The sequence below is a fragment of the Typopeltis vanoorti genome, chromosome 9 (genome assembly GCF_054136105.1).
Source record: "Typopeltis vanoorti isolate ZY-2024b chromosome 9, IOZ_Tvanoo_1.0, whole genome shotgun sequence".
In the NCBI taxonomy this organism is placed as follows: Eukaryota; Metazoa; Arthropoda; class Arachnida; order Uropygi; family Thelyphonidae; genus Typopeltis; species Typopeltis vanoorti.
This window is the reverse complement of record NC_143557.1, coordinates 93,617,505-93,635,756: the sequence shown is the minus strand read 5'-3', so window position 1 is coordinate 93,635,756 and position 18,252 is coordinate 93,617,505. Positions and strand designations below refer to the sequence as shown.

The window sequence follows — 18,252 nt, the reverse complement described above, 5'->3', positions numbered from 1 at the left end:
ACTCTGTGTTTCATTTAACAGTATTTCAAACTAATTACTCTAGACACTAGGATATCCTTTTCAGTTTTCATGTTGTCTTTATCATCTTTGATTTATTTTACAGTAATCTTTCCTCCTTTTCAATGGCCTCCAGAACATTTTGCTACTTGATATTTATCTTCTGTATTCTTACCGAAGTCTTCTCATGACTTCTGTTTAGTTGCTTTTAGACATAGTTCTCTTATTCGCTGTATTTTAGGGTATCTGCTAACTTATTTGCTAGGAACGTTCAGTATACGTTCTTTTCCATGACTGCATTTTTAATGTTTTGTGTCTAATGGTATTCTTATTTTTCTATTCTTGCAAACAACTTCATCACCTACCTTTGTATATTTATCTACAGTTTACCTGTAAAAACTGCCTAACTTTAATTCTTTTTAAAACTTTCTTACATACTGCTTTTTTCAATGTGATATTCATTTTTATCCTACTTAAAATTAAGTGATGGTCACTTCCAATTTCAAATCTTCTACTTTCCTGTATCCTGAACCAGGATGAAGATATCACTATCAACAATGACATAGTCATTGAGGCACTTCTTATTTCTTGTCTTCTTCAACATGAACTTCTGGATATCTTTATGTTGAAACCTGGCATTAGTAATGACTATTCTGTCTCTTGCACAGAAGTTAAGCAGATAACATTATTAGCATTGCTGTTTTCTTCCAGTTTTTCCAAAATATTCCCATATGCTTGGTGTGATTCATTTTCTACTCTGCTGTTTAGATCTCCAACAAGGACCACTTTTTTCTATTTTCTTTGTCAGGTGCCTGTTCTAATGACTTGGAAATATCCTCCACTACTTCCTTAGGAGAACCTGTGGAACCATAGGCAGATGTTTCATTGCCCATTTCCCTATTTTGAAGTTTACCTACATAACTACTTGAACTTCCTTCCAATCAAGAAGTTTATCTTCATATTTGGTCTTGAATGCTATCACTGCCCCTTCCTTTCCTTGATAGTTATAGCATCCTATACTCAATATTTAGTAAGATCTTGCCTGTTTTTATCTTCTTTGTCTCAGTAATACGAATTATATTCATGATACTTTTCTAATTCTTTTGCAAGTTTGATTTCCTTTCCATTAATACTCCTTATATTAATGGTTCTTGTCTTCAATTCTTTTGATGTTGGGTTTATTCCAGTAGATAACTTTTCACTGTTTGCCATGGTTTCTGATGAAAACAGTGACGGCCTTGTTTAACTGCGGAAGTGCCCCCAGTTGGCATGAAATTTTATCATTTACCATCACGTGCATTTGTGGTTTAAACTAACAGAGTACAATTTGGTCAGCTAAGTTCCAAGTTGGCAGACCATATGAAAGTGAGAATTGAACATTTGTTCAGAAACTCCAGTTGGTTCTCTGCATTCCTTACAGGTGATGTGGAGGTCTTCATTTATTTGGCCTTAACCTTTAAGCAACTCCATGAATAGTGGATAGTTTGCTATAGCAAATTTCCCACAGAACGGAATTGTGGTTTTTGAGGCATTGGTCAAAAATTTTGAATAGTTGGTTATAATGAGCAAGTTTGTTATAAAAGTGTTTTCTATAATAAGAGTTGTCTGTATTATTGATAGTTGATTTATATTTTCTTAGATATAGCAGCCACTTCAGTAGATCAGTGCCAGCAAAGGTATCATGATATGTTTCAGCGACAAGGAAGGTCTAAAGAAACCGAACATATGTTTAAGGCAGATTTCATAACAGCTGATTGCACAAAGGTTTGTTCCTTATTTGGTTGTGAATTCAGTATTCTAAAGAAATTTTATAAGAATGAAATGAGAGCATATGTGAAAGGCTGTGTTTTTTTTTTTTTAATTGGTGTGCCTGAGTATACATGTATATTCTAACTGTTCCTATGAAGATTCATTGATGATTAAGCAATGATTCAGTGAGTATAGTTTATTATTCAGGCATGGAGTTCTAGCACTGCAAGCAGTCTGCACAATGTCTACCACACCTATTCTTAAACATTTCTTTCCTCTCACCATATATTAAATTACTTCTGTATCTGTCCTATAAAATTGTTTTAGTAATTTGTTAGTCATGTTTTCTGCCTTTAATAAAACTTTGTAATTCACATACCCTTAAACTATCGTTATAGCATTCAATTTATAGACCAGATACTGATACCATCTTGACCTGTCTCTGAATCTTTTTTTTATCATTTATTTCATAAAACCCAAATGACCAAATCCCATCATAGTAGTCCGAGAAGGGTTACATAATTGATACTGTGTTTTGCCACACTAATGATACCATGTTTTTTAGGCCAGCTTTGCAGTATGTCCTCTGAAATCTCCAGCATCACTCTTAGATCCACAGACTCATTACTTTGAGTGCTGTTGTTATTCCATGTAATATGCATGATCTTACAATTGTCTTCATTAAACTGGTATCCATTATCATTTATCCATAGTTTTGGTCTTCAACTCCTCCTACAGGATTTCTATTGATTTTGTTTGCTAAGTCCTGCAGTGAATTCTTACTGAAGTCTTCCTGACTTTTTAGCTACTTTTACAGTGCTTTATTAACTGCTTGGTTAACTTCACATTGTAGTTGACTAATAACATCACTTCCATCAGTTTTAGACTTAGTAGAAACACTACTCTTAGTGTCCATTACTTAGTGCTAATCAGGATAAAAATGAATATCATTTTGAAAGGAATATGTAAGAAAAGAATGAAACAGATCGAAAACACAAGAACCAAACCTTGGAGTCTCGGTGGCAAACTCTGCAGAAAACATTGATTGATTCAGCCAGGGAGGTATGTTGTGAAGTTGTTTGTCTAGAAAAATAAGAACACCATGGTGGACACAAGAAGTTAAAGCAGTCCTGAAAAAGAAGAAAGCATACTGAAAGTTCCTAGCAAATAAATTAGCAGATGACCTAAAAGAATACAGAGAAAAATGTAAGAGCTAAGCTATGTGCAAAAGTAGCTAAACAAAACTCGTGGGAAGACCTTGGTAAGAATGTAGAAAATAAATATCAGAAAGGTCGCAAAATGTTTTGGAAACTAGAAATGGAGTTAAGAATACTGTAAAAGAAACGAAACATGATATGAAAACTGAAGATAAGAATATCCTTGATGTCTGGAGTAAATACTTTTAAGAATGTTAAACAAAACAAGTAGTGAAAGAACCATACTAGAACAATCTCAAGAGGAATACATGGAGGAGTACATATCAATACTTGAGGTAGAAAAGCCATCAAAAATTTGAAATGTGAAAAACCAGTGGCAGTACATGATATTTGACCAGAAATCGTTAAGTATGGAGGTATAAAAGTTTTGCATTGGCTACACTGCATAATTCAGAGAGTTGAATTCCAGATGATTGGAGTAGAGCTGTATTAGTTCTCATCTGTAAAACAAAGGAATAAAGCTGAATGTGAGAACTTACATATGCATTTCTCTTCCAAGTAAGATTTATGCAAGCATACTTGAAAAGAGATTAAGAAAATCCTGGAAATATGACAAGGTTCCCAGAGAAAAGCTTTTCAAAACACTATAGTTATATGGGGTCAATGGAACATTATACAGAGCAATCCATAATCTGTATTTAAGTTGTCAATCCGCAGTCAGATTTGAAGGAAATACAAGATGATTTGATGTAAAATAAGGGATAAGACGGATGCACATTTCCGCTCTTATCCATCATCGTTATGGATTACATTATAAAAGAAAGTGACATTATGCCGCATATTAGAATTGGAGATGTAAAACTTGGTTCTTTGCTTTATACAGGTGATGTACTCCTAAATATATCTAGTGCAAGTCTCCAGGACTCTAACTAAAATGAATAACACCTGTAACAAATTTTCTTGAAAATCAGCAATAAAAAGATCAAAACTATGAAAATAGGCAGGAACACGGAAAACTTCAGCTGCATTCTGTTTGGAGATCCTTTAGAACAAGTAAAATATTTCAGCTATTTAGGCACAATTTTTTAGCGAAGATGGCAAGTTAAATGACAACAGAATAAGCATAGCTGATCTGGGTAGCCAGCTGAATATATTTATATGGAATAAGAGAGAAATTAACCAAAACACCAAACTAACAGTATAAAAGAATGTTCAAACCAGTTTTAAGTTATAGATCTGAGAGTTGGGTTAGATCTGGGATCTTAATTAAAGACCAGAGACTGCAGATATGAGGGTTCTAAAGGGGGGGAATTGAACCAGTGGCAGAATCATATTAAAAATGAAGATATTAGAAAGGAACTTGACATTGTTAGCATTCAAGAATGTATAAGCAATCTAAGGGGTATGACTAATTACGAATAAATAGAATAGGTGAGGAAAGGTTATCAAAACAGGTATTTGATGCCAGAATGTCAGGAAAGAGGTCCAGAGGAAGATCAAGATCTAGATGGATTGATTCAATCAAAAGTTCCTTAGAAGCATAAAATGTTAGATTTGACAATATTAGAGTGCTCACAAGTAATAGACTAATTTATAGGAAAATTGTTGATAGAAGATTAATAATAATGTAAACTTGATCATGTCATGTTATCATATTAACCTAAACACCCCTTGATTGTACATATCAGGAAATTGATAATGATGACACTGTACTCTTTTTTTGACTATCTCAAGAATATCTTCATCTGCCTTTTAAGCTCAGTTAATTGGTGATCACCAATATGGATTCCACCATAATCACTCATCAGCAGACCTCTAGTCAGCATTATCCGTCACCCTTGCATACAGTCCATAGAAAGATTCAGAGAAATTCATATGAATTTTGACATTTCCAGCATCTTCCATAGAGACTTACCAAACCACCATATCTGAGGGCTGCACATTGCATACGTTTGTTTTGCTAACTTCAGATCCTACTCAGAGTTTTGAAGATAGCAGCTTACTCCATACCTTTTCTTCCTTTGGCAAATCTTGTCCAAATAATTCAAACTATGAGCTCTTCCATAACCATTGATTTAAACTGGTTGGCAATATTGCTTGCCTAGTTTTGCCTAATGGTTAATATATCTGCTCTCCAGCCAATAGACTGCAGGTTCAAATCCTGCTACATCTGGATGTTTGTGATTGTCTTTAGGTGGGAGATGAATTTCATCAGCCAGTGTGAGACCACTACCCTACTTATTAGAGGCCTGAAATGATTTTAAAATGTTCCAATTTTGGTCTCTAGAGCAAGGTTTCTGGATTGTGTAAAAAAAAAATAATAATAAAATAAACTTAATGGAGGGGGAAAAAACCTTAACCCATTCATGATACAAATGAGTATACTACAGTTATAGAAGCCTTACATCGGGTGAGAGCCACATAAGTAAAAAAAAAAAAAAAAAAGATCTCCTTTCCAGTGGTGTGAATTCTGTTTCAGTAACATATTTAAAGAGGATAATTCCCTAATTGGTTTATCTTCCTGAGGAGGATAAACCAAGTAGGGATTTAAATGGAAGTAATGATATAAAGCAGAAGCTCAAAAAAAAAAAAAAGAAATCATTGTGGAGGGAATATAAACAAAAAAGTTATATGAACAGTTACCCAACATCAGTGTGAATACAGCAGTTGTACTGGGTGGCTACAAGTGTAGAAGAGAACTTATTTATGAGCAATACAAAGCACAGGCAAGAAGCGTGACTAGTATAGTATGGCAAGAAAGGCTAAATTAGATTATGAAAGAAAATGAACTGCTAATCCAAATCCAAAAATATGTAGCATGTAAAAGGAACGATGACTTTAATCAGTACTAATGGTTGGAAGGTGACTGAAGCAGAAGAAATAGTTGAGCTACTTGTAGGTACTGATATAGCAGAGGCTGATGTGAGAATTGAGGTAGACTAACTGGAGGTGCTCAACATATTGAAAAATATCAGTGTGAATACAGCAGTTGTACTGGGTAGCTACAAAAATGTGGAAGAGAACTGCAGTGCCTCTTTGTTTGTCTTAGGTCTGGCCAAGTTCCAGTGGAGGGAGAGCAAGATAGTCCTATTATGTAAATGTGGCTCCAAGACAAGTCGCAAATTACAGACCAGTTAGTATGTCAGGATTGGTGGGTAAAGTATTAAAAAAAGTTAAAGGTAAAATTCAGCAATGGATGAATAAGAATATGATACTCTGTCGGGGAGGGACAGCACAGCTTCATAAAAGATAGTTTCTGCCATAATAATTTATTCGCATTTTATTATTATAAATAAAGTGACAGTAGAATTGGATAAAGGAAATGGTTTCTCTATGATGATAATACTAGTGGACTTTCTGAAATCATTTGACAGAATACTTCATGGAAAACTATGGGAATGAATATGAGACTAGTGGCATGGAAAGCTGACTGACAGACATCTGTACCAGATCACTACTCATTAATTTGTATATTAATGTTATAGGAAAAGATTTAAAGGGGGGATATACAGTTATTTTCCGGTGCAAAACTGAGGAGAGCAGCAGTTGATAAAGGTGATGTCTTTTTGCAGGACGATTTAAATAAATTGGCAGTTTGAGTAAAGGATGATTGTCAATTTAATGTTGCAAAATGTAAAGTAATGCACTTTGAAATGAGAAGATTACATACTTTGTATTATAGGAGTGATGGTGGGCAGAGATTTCAAGTTCAGAGGACATATTGCAAAAGTTGGCAAAATAGCTCAAGGAGATTACTTGGATGTTGAAGATCATGAAGACTAAAAAGTAATGATAGGGAGGTTGTTATCCTTATCTGCCATACCTTGACTATATTTTGTCACCTGGGTTTCTTGGGGACCAGAAGTGGTGAATTGAATTCAGTGACAAATGACCAAGCTGGTGACAGGCCTGTGGAATATTCCCTAGAAAGATAAGTTGAAGGGGTGTGGGTTGTAAACTTTAGTTGAAAGGAGGAAAAGAGCAGACATGATAGGAAATTATACGTTACTAAAGAGATTCTGTAAGATTGAGACAAAAGCAAATTTTCATTATATGATGTGTGGGGAAAGAACAAGCAGGTTGTGTAAGAATATAGTTAGTAAGCTTGTGCAGGCTAGATATTTTGATTGGAGAGTGGTGAATGAGTTGACTGGATTTCCAAAGTTGATGTGAATGTCGTAACAGTGAAATAGTTTAAGGAGAGTATGATAGATATTGTGTGAATAATGGTTAGTGAGTCTCCTGCAATGAGCCATTTGACTCCATGGATAAACCATGGAACACACCTGGGAAGTACATACCAATTTCCTGGTATGTACTTACCAGGTGTGTTCATGTTACTACTGAACAGCACTACATGATTAAGTCTACATTATTATTAAACTCCTATCAACAATTTTTCTCCAGATTAGTCTATTACCTATAAGCATTCTAATATTGCCATATCTATAATTTCGTTCTTCTAAGGCAATTCTGACTGAATCAATTCACCTAGACCTTGGTCTTCTTCTGGATCTCTTTCCTGCCATCTTGGCATCTAACATCTATTTTGCTAACCTTTCCTCACCCATTCTATTTAAGTGGCCATACCACCTTAGATTAGCTCTGCTTACACATTCTTGAATACTAATAGTAACAAGTTCCTTTCTAATATCTTTCTGACATTGATGCCATCAGTTTAGTCCCCTAATTTTTCTCAGAAAACCCTCATATCTGTGGTCTCTAGTTGACTTTGCTTATTCTGTTGTCTATTTCCAGATTTAACTTGCCATCTTCACTAAAAACTGCCTAAATAGCTGAAATATTTTACTTGTTCTATCGGATCTCCATTCAAAATGCAGCTGAAGATTACTATGTTTTCCTATCCATTTTCAGAACAATAAAAAGACTAGCTTTAGTCTGTTTATTGTTGATTTTCATGCCAAATTTGTTACAGGTGTTATTCATTTTAGTTACAGAATCCTGGAGAATTGAACTAAATGTGTTTAGGAGCACATCATCTACATTAAAAAAAAAAAAAAAAAAATTCTAATATCAGGCTTGATGCCACTTTGTTTCATAATGTAATCCATATAGATGATGAATAAGAGTGGAGATAATGTGAATCCTTGTCTTACCCCCTGATTTTACATCAAACAATCTTCCTGTATTTTCTTCAATTCTAACTGCTGATTGACAACTTAACTATAGACTATATATTGTAACTATACTCTGTATAGGGTTCCATTTACCCCATATTATTGTAGTGTTTTGAAAAGTTTTCCTCTGGACACCTTGTTACATGCCTTTTCCAGATCTATAAGACTTAAGTACAGATTCTTGTTATATTCCCACGATTTCTCAGCTTTATTCTCTTTTTTTATAGACTACTATGAGAACTGTAATCCAATCATTAGGATTTCAACTACCTGTCCAAGCCTTCTGAATTATGCAGTGTAGCCACTGAAAAACGTTTATGCCTCCATACTTAAAAACATTTCTGGTGCCTTTCCACATTAAGTTGTTGACAGCTTTTTCTACCTCAAGTATTGATATGTATCTCTCTTTGCATTCCAGTTGAAATTTTTGAAGTATGGTTCTGTCACTGCTTGGTTTGTTTAACAGTCTTTCAAAGTAATTGTTCCAGACATCTACGATATCCTTATCTTCAGTTATCATGTCACCTTTATCATCTTTGATTCCTTTTACAGTACTCTTTTCCTCCATTTCTAAGCATTTTCAATAGCTTCCAGAATATTTTGCAACCTTCCTGATATTTATTTTCTATATTTTTTATCAAAGTCTTGCTTACATTTTTCTCTGCATACTTTTAGGGCATCTGCTGGCTTACTTGCTGAGCACTTTTGTTATGTTTTCTTCTTTTCCAGGACTGCTTCTTGTGTCCACCATGTGGTGTTTTTATTTTTCTATCCTTGCAGACAACTTCACTGCATACCTCCCTAGTTGAATCAGGCAGTGTCTTCTTCAGAGTTTTGCCAATGAGAACTCCAAGGTTTGGTTCTTGTTTTCATAGTTGAGTCTACAATTTACCTGTAAAAGCTACTGAAATTAAATTCTTTTTAAAACTTTATAGAAACAATATAATAATAAACTTTCGGATCCATGATAAGCCTATCCAGAATAGACTTTTGCTACAATAGTAAAAATTAAAAATGCTTATTTGCACCTCCCTTACAGCAAACAAGCAGTAGCCTTTACTATCTGAACTACAGAGGCTGACTAATTCTTATTTCATATGAAAAAGATATTATGTGACTCCCACTTACAAAAAGTTGGAAACTTGGAAAAAGTACATTAGTACCTTGAGTAGGTTAAGGTTCCCCCCCTCCCATATTCATTTAAGCTTTTTTTTCCCCCCATATAATCCAGGAAACCCTGCCCTAGAGACTATACATGAGCTTTTCCTGCTTCAGGCCACCAATAAGCAGTGTTTGGTTGTTTACTATGGACAAACAGAAAGATCAGCCAAATCTTCCATTTGGAAGAATACAAAAATATTTCAAGATCCAGTTTACATCCTAAGCTACTAACAGGTGCCCACATAGTTATGATGCTAGTTTGAGAGTGACTCTGTTTATGGCTAGCTTTTCCATATAGAAATTGGCTAAAGGAGGAAGAAAGAAATCGAGCTCTCAAAAATAAATTCAACTATAAACTATATAACCACCTGAGATTAGCTCTACTAATTCCTGGATGCTAGCAATGTCAAGTTCTTTCCTAATATCCTCATTTTTAATAAGATATTGCCATTGATGCCATCTGTTCACGCTCCTATCTTTCTCAGGACTCTCATATCTGGGGGTCTCTAGTCTTTGGTCAAGTGTTTTATTTCTAACCCAGCTCTCAGATTCATAAGTTAAAATTGGTTTGAACATTGTCTTGTATACAGCTAATTTAGTGTTTTGACTAATTTCTCTCTTATTCCATATAAATTTATTCATTTCACTTCCTACCATACCAGCTTTGCTAATTCTGTTGTCTGTTTCTGTTTTTAATTTACCATCTTCATTAAAAATCGTGACTTAGTAGCTGGAATGTTTTACCTCCTATAGGTTCTCCATTCACAATGCGTTGATATTTTCAATGTTTCTACTTATTTTGATTGTCTTTGCCTTGTTATTGCTGACCTTCATACCATATCTATTACAAACAGTTATTCAATTTAGTCAGGGAATCTTGCAGGCTTGTAGCAGATTTATTTAGAAGCATAACATCATCCACATAAAGCAAAGAGCTGAGATTAACATCTCCAATTTTGATATCAGGTTTAATACCACTTTCCTTCATAATGTGGTCCATATAGATAATGAATTACAGAGAGGATAATGTACATCCTTGTCTGACACCAGATTTAACATTAACATTAAACCATCTTCCTGTACTTCCTTCGATTCTACTCTGCTGACTTACAACTCAAATAAAGACCAAGTATTGCTTGATATAATGCCCCATTGACACCATACAACTGTAGTGTTTTGAATAGCTTGGCACTTTGTCATATGCCTTTTCCAGATCTACGAAACTTTTAAATACAGATTTTTGTTATATTTCCATGATTTCTCAAGGTGAAAATCTGATCCTGACAGCCTCTATTTGGAATGAATACAGCTTGTTCTTTACCAAACTTCCCTTCCACAATCCTTCTTAACCGTTTTTCTAGTACACTTGCATAAATCTTACCAGGAACACTCAGTAGAGAAATACCTCTGTAATTCTCACATTCAGTTTTATTTTCCTTTTTATATATGGTTATTATGAGTGCTCTACTCCAATCACCTGGAACTCTGCCTTCTGAATTATGCAGTGCTCCATTCTTCAGCATTTCTGGTTGAATATCATCTACTCCAGCTGCCTTTCAACATTTCAGGTGTTTGGTGGCTTTTTCTACTTCAAGTATGGATATGTATTCCTGTCTGCATGCCTGGTTTACCACCGTGCTGTCATCACTGCTTGTTTCATTTAGCAGTTTTTCAAAGTAATTACTCCATACTTCAAGGATATCTTTTTCTCCCGTTTTCATGTCACCTTTATCATCTCTAACTCCTTTTACAGCACTCTTTCCTCCATTCCTAAGGTTCTTCAACAACCTCCAGAATATTCTGCCACCTTCTTGATATTTATTTTCTATATTCTTGCCAAAGTCCCCCCCCCCCCCATGACTTTTGTTTAGCTAGTTTTACACAGTGTTTAGCTTTCTTACATTTGTCTCTGTTTTCTCTAAGAGCACAAGCTGACATATTTGCCAGGAACTTTTGATATGCTTTCTTGTCTTCCTTCACTGCTCTTTAACTTCCTATGTCAACTATGGAGTTCTAAATTTTTTATCCTTGCAGACAACATCACCACGTGCTTCTCTGGCTGAATCAATCAGTGTTGTCTGCAGGGCTTGCCACTAAAATAATAATCTAGATTATTATTTTAGTCTACAATTTACATCTGAGAGCTGCTCAACTTTTATTCATTTTTAAACTTTCTTACATGTTCTTCTTTTCAGTATGAAATTCAATTTTATCCTTCTCAAGACTAAAAGGTGATCACTTCCAACTTCAAATTCTCTGTTCACTTTACTGTCCTGCACCATGGAAAAAACATCACTATTAACAATAACAATCAGTCAGTGAGACATTTCTTATTCCTTGTCTCTTCTCTCCATGTGAATTTGTGCACATTTTTATGTTGGAACATTGTGTTAGTAATAAAGAGTCCATGTCCTGAGCAGAAATCCAACAGCTATTTGCCATCATTATTAGCTTTGCTCCTTTCTCCAAATTTTTCCAAAATATTTTTGTATGTCTGACAATCATTTCCCACTCTACTATTTAGATCCCCAACAAGGACCAACTTTTCATTTTTAATTGTGTCAGTTGCTTTTTCTAAAGCCTCAAAGCATTTTTCCACTTCTACCTTAGGGAGAACCTTCTGTGGGACCATAGGCACAAATAAGTCTCATTGTCCAGTTCCCCATTCTGATGTTTGCCCACATCAGTCTACTTGATATTGCCTGCCATTCAAGAAGATTACTGTATATTATCGTGTATAATGCAAAAAATTTATGGTAAAAAATACTACCTAAAGTTAGGGGTTCGCATTATATGCGGATCCTAAAAAATATAACATCTTATTAGACTTGCACACACAATATATACTACCTAATGCCTATGCAACCAAATCTACTTGATCCACTCGCATTCGGCGACCGAGTGCGCATCGTATCTGCACATGCACTCTCCGTCGCCGAATGATAGAGCACAGTTAGGTATATCGGTTTAACCACAGTTCATTTTAAATATTATTGGTTAAACAAACCTAGCCTGAAAATGAGTCAACAGAAATGTAAACGTTCATCTTTTGAAGCAGGATTTAAATTGTGTGTCGTGCAGTTTGCAGAAGAACATAATAACAGTGTTGCTATGAGAGAATTTGGTGTAGCAGAGAGTAATATTAGACTTTGGCGTAAGCAAAGAGACAATCTTTTAAAAATCCCCAAAACGAAACGTGCCCGTCGTGGAGATGTAGCATCCTTTCCATAACTCGAAGAAGAGCTAAATGGATGGATTTTGACGCAACGACAAGGTGGCATTATAGTAACAAGAAATGCAATTTGTTTTCGAGCTCTACAACTCAAGAATGGTAAATTCGGTATTTCATCTTTTCTTGCTTCGCCTGGGTTGTGCAACAGATTTATGGAACGCAAAGCATTAACATTATGACACCGAACAAAAATTGTGTAGAAGTTACCAAAGCAGCTTGAAAGAAAAGTGCAGTCCTTCCATAAATTTATCATAAAATTATGGAAGTGTCACGGATATGAACTTTCCCAAATTGGCAATATGGATGAGATGCCCATGTACTTTGACATGCCTGGGAATCAAAGAGTAAACTCAGTTGGTGAAAAGGGTGTCTTCATAAAAACAACAGGACATGAAAAAACGCATTTTACCGTTGTTCTAGTATGCATGGCAGACGGAACCAAATTAAAGCCAACAGTGATATTTAAAAGGAAGGAAATTTCCACCAAGTGTAATTGTTCGTGCCAATCAGAAAGGTTGGATGGATGAAGAAGGTGTACAATTGTGGCTGGATCAAGTATGGAACATATGTCCAGGTAGCTTGTTACGTCAACAAAGCATGCTAGTCCGGGATATGTTCCGGGCGCATTTAACAGAGGCATGCAAAGAGAAAGCACTTGGTCTACATACAGACCTAGCGGTCATACCGGGTATTCGAACTTCCGTTTTGCAGCCGCTTGAATAAGCCGTTTATAGATCACTTACTTGAAAAATGGAGAGAATGGATGTCATCTGGTTTGGTGAAGATGACAAAGGGTGGGAATTTGCAGAACTTGAGATCACCCTAGTCACTAGCTGGGTTAAAGAAGCATGGGATTCGATACCATCTGAAATGATTCAACGCTCATTTCTTAAATGTGGAATAAGTAATTCAATGGATGGATCCGAAGATCACGTCATATACGAAAGCGAGGATGATGCACATCAAATTGGAGAGCATGAAGATGATGACAACAACTGCTACACTGATGACGCAATCCCTACAGATGAATTTATAAATGAAATGTTTGACGACTCAAAAGATGAAGAAGAATTTAAAGGATTTTGACATTTTGTTTTAAAATAAATATTTCTTTCGTTAATTCATATTGTATTTTGACATTTTGTTTTAAAATAAATATTTCTTTCATTAATTCGTATTGTATTATTTATAATGTTATGGAACATGATTAACAGATCGCATTATACGTGGACATGGCATTTTAGGGCTAGTTTTCAAACAAAATTTCTAGTTCGCATTATACACGATAATATACTGTAACCTGGTATTTAGTGTTGAATACTATAGCTACTCCTTCTTTTCCTTGATTGTCATTGGTTGAATTTACATTTTATGTTTGTTGCTTAGAAAGATCTCACCAATTTTCGTCTTTTTTTGTTTCAGTCACCCCTATTATGTTGATCTGGTACTTATCCAATTCCTCAGCTAGCTCCATTTCTTTGCCATTCAGGCTTCTTGTGTTGATACAGTACTGATCTTGAACTCTGGGGATATTGAGTTGGAGTGTGTTTTAGGATTTGCTCCAGTAGCTGACTTTTCGTTGTTCGATCTGGTTCCTTGGTGAAAACAACAGGGGCCTTGTTTTACTGGGCAATGCCCCAGTCGGCATGATATTCTGTCATGTCATACCATTATTGTATATTGTGGTTTAAGCCAGTAAGAGTACAGTTTGGTTGGCTAAATCCCAAATTTTAGCCCATCTTCGTTCGTTCAGTATCCAGTTAGATACCTAACAGGATGCACCACGAGAAGGTGGGGATTGGACATTAGGTCAGAAGCCCTGGTCAGTTCTCTACATTCCTTTAAAGGCAATGTGGAGGTCTCCTTTCAGTTATGCAGCTTTGACCCTTAAGCATGTGGATACATATTTAGTGTATTTAAATAGCCAACATCCTAAAATCCACTTAACAATGGAACAGGAAGCTAATAACTGCTGCCCATCCTGGATACACTAATCACGGCTTTCAGGTGGTTCCTTATCTTTTTCTGTTTGTAAAAAAAAAAAAAAAAACCACACATACAGGGAGATGTTTGCACAGTCACACCATAATCATCCAGCTCAACAGTATAGTATCCTAAAAACACTAACTCACAGAGCTAGAGCTATTTATTCCAATGACAATGCTCTTACTGCAGAACTCGTTCACTTACACTTTCTTAGCCAATGGTTATAATCTCCATAGGATAGAAAAAAAGACTATATGTTCCCCAGAAATACCCTCCATTGCCTACCACTGAAGACTGCAGCAAAACTGTTATCATCTCATATCAAGGCACATCTGAAAAGATATCTAGAGTGCTCAGTAAATATCAGCTATGCACCGTATTTAGACCTTATGTCAAATTGGCACCTCTCATCCATTCACCTAAGAACAAACTCTATTTTTTATTATATCCAAGAGTTTATGAAGTGCCCTGTTATTGTGATCAGGCTTACTATGGATAGACAGGAAGAACTTTTGACATCTGCCTTAGCTAACATAAAAAATACATTTGACATATCGTTATGGCAAGTCGGTCTAGCAGACTATTTCTTGGATACCACTTCGCACAAGATCAATTGGAAGAAAACGAAAGTACTACACAGAAGTCATAAGTTAGAGAGAGAGAGATTGTTTTTTGGAATCATCAGAAGCTTTAAAACATACTCCAAACCTAAACAAGTATGGCTGTATAAATTTACCATAAATCTGGGAGACTCATTTTAAGATCTAATTAATATTTATTTTCTCTCTTTTACCAACATAGTTGATACCTAATTAGGACTTTAGTTCCTGGTGTTGTCCATTACAATTGTTTTTAAACTAATCCCACTGCTATACCAAATTCTTGTTTTTTTCGCGTACTGTGACAAACTGTTTTTGTGCTTTGAAGATGCTGGATATAATACTAGCGAAATATCAGCAAATAAGTTAATAAATATTATTTTCTTGTCATTCTGTGTTGTCATCAATACTGTTGAAAATAAATAACATGTACTATGAACACAAGACTTTCCGCATCCTAGAATCCAGTTTACCATGAAAAAAAAAAAAAAAAAAAAACTAATAATAGTTTAGCCTTTCTAGGTACTTTGGTAACACACCTACCCAATGTTGACTTATTCTTTTTAGTATACAGGAAGCCCAGCCCACCCACACAGGCAGATACATTCATCAACTCCTCCTCCTCCCTCAGCAATATGGTATCACTGAAACACTAATCAATAGAGCCTATAACCTTTCTTCCGGTGGGTCCTCTCTTACAGCAAAACTGTACACCACACCTTATCTAATGGCTACAGTTCCCACAGTAGCAAAAATAAATAATAATAATAATAATCAATCTTTTCCCCCAATTCTCAACCTTCTCTATTCAAAAAGATTTCAGTAATGCTATCATCATTCTCTATGGCTGAGGCACTTCAGAAAAAATTGCCAGAGTTAAAGAAATGCAATGTCTGCACAGCTTTCAAGCCTCAGTGAAAGCTTGTTAACTTTATACATTCCACTAAAGATCATATATCTCACTGTGCCTGGAGTACACAAAGTGCTCTGTATTATAGGCATATACAGTAATTACTTTGAAAAAGTATTTAAAGAGATAAGTAGAAATGCTAGAAAACATTCAGGAGGTATGAAGTCATGAACACATGAAGCAACCAGAAATTTGAAATGAAGTATTAAAAATTTACAGTGGCTGCATTGTAAAAAAAAGCTTGATCACACGGTCAAATTCCAAAGAATTTCGAATAGAGCTCATAGTATCCATCTTTACAAAGGACGGTCAAACTTGAATGTGAGAATTAAATGCAGTTTTCAGGTAAGATTTATGGAGGCATTACTTGAAGAGGCTTAAAAAAAAAAAAAAAATTGGAAAAAAAAAAGGTTAAGTTGTTATAATAACCCAGATTTATGTGGGTTTTCCAGAAAAATTAGCGAAAATAATCAGAAGTGGAGAAAAGAATACTCTGAATGGAAGATATTCTAGATGTCTGGAGTAATTATATAGTATTAGAAAATATTTATGTGAAATGCAATCTGTAGTATATATCAATACTAGAGATGAGGGAGGGATAAAACCTCAAATGTGGAAAGATAGGAAGTAAAGCTGTCTTCCATCAGTGAAAGAATTATACAGAACTTTCCCTACTATGTTTCTGGTAAGCTTTGTGCAAGCTTTCCCTTCCACAATTTTTCTTTGTGCTAAGAAAAATTGTGGAAGGGAAACTTAAGAACAAGCTGGTTTCAACCAAATGAAGGTTGGCAGACACATTTTCACTTGAAGACAAATAGTTGAGAAATCATGGGAATATAACTGGGTCTCTAATTTAAATCCAGAAAAGGCATATAACAATAGAAAAAAGCTGTTTTCAAAACATAATAATTATGAGGATGGTCTGAAAAGTTCTCTAACAATGAAAAAACGAATTTATAATTTCAAAATTATTTATATTTTTCAACATAATCTCCTTAGGATTAATATATTTATTCCAGCGCCATTATCCCATCCTTGTAGTGGTTCTCGGTATGATCTGCAAAATACCCCTCTACAGGCTTCAATCACCTCTTGATTCAAAGAAAAACGCTGATGAGCGAGGAAGAGTTTTATTTTTGGGAAGAGATAGAAGTCAGAGGGAGCCAAATCTGGGGAATAGGGTGGATGTTCCAAAAATCATAGTGCAGATCCCTTAATTTTCCCATTGCTAAAACACCTTTTTGAGCAGGTGCATTGTCCTGATGAAAGATGATTTGTTTTTCTTCTGCAAACCAGGTCTTTCTCACGAATTTTTTCATCTAGTCTGGTTGAAAGATCAGAATAATATTCCTCGGTTATTGTTTTTTACCTTTTCAAGATAAACAAAATGCCTTTAGCATCCCAAAACACCAATGCCATGACCTTTCCTGCTGATGGAACCGACTTTGTCTTTGGTGCTGAACAACCGGCTTCTGTCATCTGTTTTGACTGCTGTTTAGATGCTGGTGTGTAATGATGAATTCAAGTCTCATCCATAGTAATAAATCGACACACAAAATCAGTTTTATTCTTGTTAAAACACTCCAAGACTGTTCAGAGATTTTCATGCGAGTGTGTTTTTGATCTGCTGTGAGTAAGCAGAATCCCAAAACACCAATGCCATGACCTTTCCTGCTGATGGAACCGACTTTGTCTTTGGTGCTGAACAACCGGCTTCTGTCATCTGTTTTGACTGCTGTTTAGATGCTGGTGTGTAATGATGAATTCAAGTCTCATCCATAGTAATAAATCGACACACAAAATCAGTTTTATTCTTGTTAAAACACTCCAAGACTGTTCAGAGATTTTCATGCGAGTGTGTTTTTGATCTGCTGTGAGTAAGCACGGCACCCATCTTGCGCAAAGCTTTTTCATTTGCAATTCTTCATGCAAAATATATCCTACATGTTCTTTTGAAATGCCTATAATCTCAGCAATTTCACACACTTTGACTCGGTGGTCATCCAATACCATATCGTGCACTTGATCAATGATTTCTTTGAGTGCAAATAAACTTTTATGAACGTCAAATGAATTTCTTTTGGCTTTAAACCTTCTTTTATAACCACACAATACTCAATTTTATCCATTTCAAGGGATACAGAGAACACTTTTGCTTCAGACAGCTGTATAAAACAAACTACTTGATAGAATGATTGCAATTTCACATGGATCCTTATGACAGATGTACCAACTTAGAAAAAAAAATTGTGCCAATAGTGTTTATCTATTTAAATTATACATGTTTTGGTCATAAAGTATTACAAAATAAAGATTTATTGTT

General features: G+C 35.2%; 1 protein-coding gene across 2 annotated transcripts in view; it reads left to right on the top strand.

The window, feature by feature from the left end:
• The window catches only part of Rnmt (RNA guanine-7 methyltransferase), a 130,156-nt gene that overhangs the window by 51,623 nt on the left and 60,281 nt on the right, over positions 1 to 18,252 (top strand). For both annotated transcript variants that reach the window (XM_090397359.1, XM_090397358.1), the window contains one exon: positions 1,637 to 1,761. In XM_090397359.1, the coding sequence (XP_090253485.1) occupies positions 1,637 to 1,761 (125 nt within the window). The remainder of the gene's footprint in view (positions 1 to 1,636; positions 1,762 to 18,252) is intronic.